Consider the following 3260-nt stretch of genomic DNA (forward strand, 5'->3'; position numbering starts at 1 on the left):
TATTTCGAGCCCTTACCCTAATCTCTGGTTATGCAAACTAGTTACATGAGTTAACCGCTCTAGGTTCCCTAACGCACCATAATTCGTTAGGTGGCGACTCTTCAAATACCCAAATCCCAAAAGGAAACGAGTTGATTCCCCATGAATGTCGAAACCCAGACTTTCTCCGCGAGGAGGAAAAAAAGGGGGCGCGACAGGCAATCCTCAACCAAAGAAACTATGGCTGGAGACGATGATGATAATGTTGATTTGGCTGCAAGAGAGGTAGCCCAGCAATGATGAAAAGCTGCGCGAGATACTAAGGAAACAGCTATCAGAGATGCGCAGATTATCTATGAAGAAGAGAGGGGTCGGAGAATTGCTCAAAATCAACCCTTTGCTGCAGACAAGTTTAGAAATATAGCTCCTGGGGCTGGGAGATCACTCGGCGATTATGCTAGACCAGTCTACAACCAAGGATTATCAAGTGTTAGACCACCTCCAATTGCAGCTAACAATTTTGAGTTGAAGAAAGGGGTGCTTCAATCCCTACAGAACTGTTGTGTCTTCATAGGAAAGATGAACGAAGATCCTAACACACTTCTGATGGACTTCGAGGAGATTATGAACACCTTTTAATACAATGGTGTGTGACAACATGCAGTATACTTAAGGGCATTCCCCTTCACACTCAAAGATGATGCAAAGCAGTGGCTTCGAAGCTTGCCCACGGGATCAATTAGAACATGGGATGAGATGACCAGAAATTTCTTGATAAATATTTCTCATCAGCTAAGACAAAAATGTTTAGAAGAGAAATCCATAACTTCTGCCAGAAAGAGACTGAAAATGTGTTTAAAGCTTTGTAGAGGTTTAAGGATATAGTCAGAAAGTATCAACATAGTGGAATCAAACTCTGGATGCAACTCCAGGACTTTTGGGATGGATTGACACCGGCCTCACATAAAACATTGAGCAATGCAGCTGGAGGCCGGTTGATAAAGAAGACTCTGAAGGAAATAGTTACAATTCTTGATGAGTTGTCTAAAGATGCAAATCAGTGGCCCTCTGAGAGTGCTGAAAGAAGAAGTTTAACTGGTGTTCATCAAGTTGATGCTAATACATCTGTGCATGTACAACTTGATTTTATGGCTAAAGAAATACGGAAGTTGGCCTTAGCTACAATACAGAGTGAACCTCATGTAGCTTGTGATATATGTGGAAGAGGACACCTTACTCATGAGTGTCAAGCCTCAACTAAGGAAGTGAATGTTGTGGGAAATTACAACTTTAATGCAATAGGTCAGAAGCACCCTAGTTTTTCATGGAGTTCACCTTGGGGTACCACAAATGCATGGAAACAAAATAACCCTAGATTTCAGGGACAAGGAGCTCCTGGTTTTGTGAATCAGCAAAGGCAACAGTTTCAGCCTTAACAGCCCAATCAGCCTGGTCTAGAAGATCTCATAAATGTCTTTATTATGAAAACTAATGAAAGATTTGAAGTACAAGGGGCAGCAATTCAAAATCTGGAGAAGCAAGTGGGGCAGATTGCAACAATATTATCTGAGAGAATCCCAGGTACTCTTCCCGCTAATACTAAGAGAAACCCCAAAGAAATAGTGAATGATATAACCTTGAGAAGTGGGAAAGTGTTGAAAGATCCCACCTCAGTCGAAAAAGATGTGGAACTTGAAAAAGAAAGGGGGAACAGCTGAAAATTGAAGTTGATAAGAAGAAGAAAGGCAAGAAGGGAGCCGAGAAAAAGAAGAAGGAAGAGAATTGGAGAAGGGAGGAACATCAAGAGAGCAAGCACATGCCTGCTTTACCTTTTCCCTAAAAGCTATATAGAGAAAAGCTGGACAAGTAGTTTGAGAGATTTCTGGATATGCTGAAACAGGTTAATGTAAACTTACCATTCACAGAAGTGCTCTCACAAATGCCAACTTATGCCAAATTCTTGAAGGAGATCCTTACAAAGAAGAGGAAGATAGAAGAGACCTCAGTGGTCAAGCTCACATAGCATTGCAGTGCAATCTTGCAAAAAAAAACTCCCACAGAAGTGTGGAGATCCAGGGAGTTTTATTATACCTTGCTCTTTAGGCGCTATTAATTTTGATAAGTCTTTATGTGATGATGGTGCCTCAATTAATTTAATGCCTCTGTCTATTTACAGGAAACTGGAGAATGAGATCGGAGAGATAAGGTCTACACCAATATCATTGCAGCTGGTAGACCAAACAACTCTAATACCTGCGGGGATAGTTGAAGATATCTTAGTTCGGGTAGATAAGTTCATATTTCCTATAGATTTTATAGTGGTGATGATGGAGGAGAACAAGGAGGTCCCTCTCATCTTAGGAAGACCATTTTTAGCAACGGGTAGGGTAATATTAGATATACACGAGAGAAAATTCATGCTTAGAGTGGGTGAGGAACAAGTGACTTTTAAGATGGATGTAGAAAAAAAGGAGAAGCCAGCTGCAAGTGTGAGTGAAAAGTGAAGAACTCGAAAGAGAAGGCTGCAGTGAGTGAGAAAGATAAGTGTAGGGAGTACCCCAAGAAGGCTTAGAAGAAGTTATATGCATGGATGTGTGCATTAGTTCGGGCGCAAGGAACGGAGCCCGACTTCAACTTAGACCCCGACTAGATATTCAGGAAAATTTCCTTTACCTTATACTTTTTAATTGTGTATAGTGGGGACATGCCTCAACTAAAAGTGTGGGGTGGAGGATATTTGTATGTTATATGTATATAAATTTTAGTTTCTTTTTTGTCAGTTGTAGTAGTTAGAGATAGAAAAAATACATAAAAATTTAAAAAAATATTTTTCACGACAATGGATATCATCGACAGGTTTCTTGAGGGATTAAAGTCGAAGGAAAAGGACAAAAGGATTTTCTTTTGTTAGGTAGTGTAATAAATCCCCCTTGGTTTTTTTTTGGGCCACGGTTCTTTTCCAAGGGTTTTGTTTGTACCGGGTATAGTTAGTCTTCATTATTTTTTAGGAGTAGGAAAACCTTGTGCTATGATTTAAATGGGAGCATTGTCTTTTAACTTTGTTGTACCTTGAGAATAGTGAGTGCTTTAGTTGTGATGCTTAGGCTCAGTTTTTGACTCTTGTATAAGTACCTTAAACTGCATGATCTTAACTTTTCTTAACTGCTCTGGCTAGAGTGTCTTGATGAGTCCGATCTTGAGTAAGTAATGAGCCATGTGGGTGTGAGGTTGTCTTATTCTGTGCATTGCATTTGATGTCTAGAACTTGCCCCGTATTTTTG

General features: G+C 40.1%; 1 protein-coding gene across 1 annotated transcript; it reads left to right on the top strand.

The window, feature by feature from the left end:
* On the top strand, positions 1461-2483 carry LOC109226104. The gene is made up of 2 exons (XM_019390908.1): positions 1461-1560; positions 2083-2483. Exons 1-2 carry the CDS (start codon positions 1461-1463, stop codon positions 2481-2483), a joined length of 501 nt encoding a protein of 166 aa, XP_019246453.1.

This window comes from Nicotiana attenuata, chromosome 5 (assembly GCF_001879085.1).
Source record: "Nicotiana attenuata strain UT chromosome 5, NIATTr2, whole genome shotgun sequence".
Lineage (NCBI taxonomy): Eukaryota > Viridiplantae > Streptophyta > Magnoliopsida > Solanales > Solanaceae > Nicotiana > Nicotiana attenuata.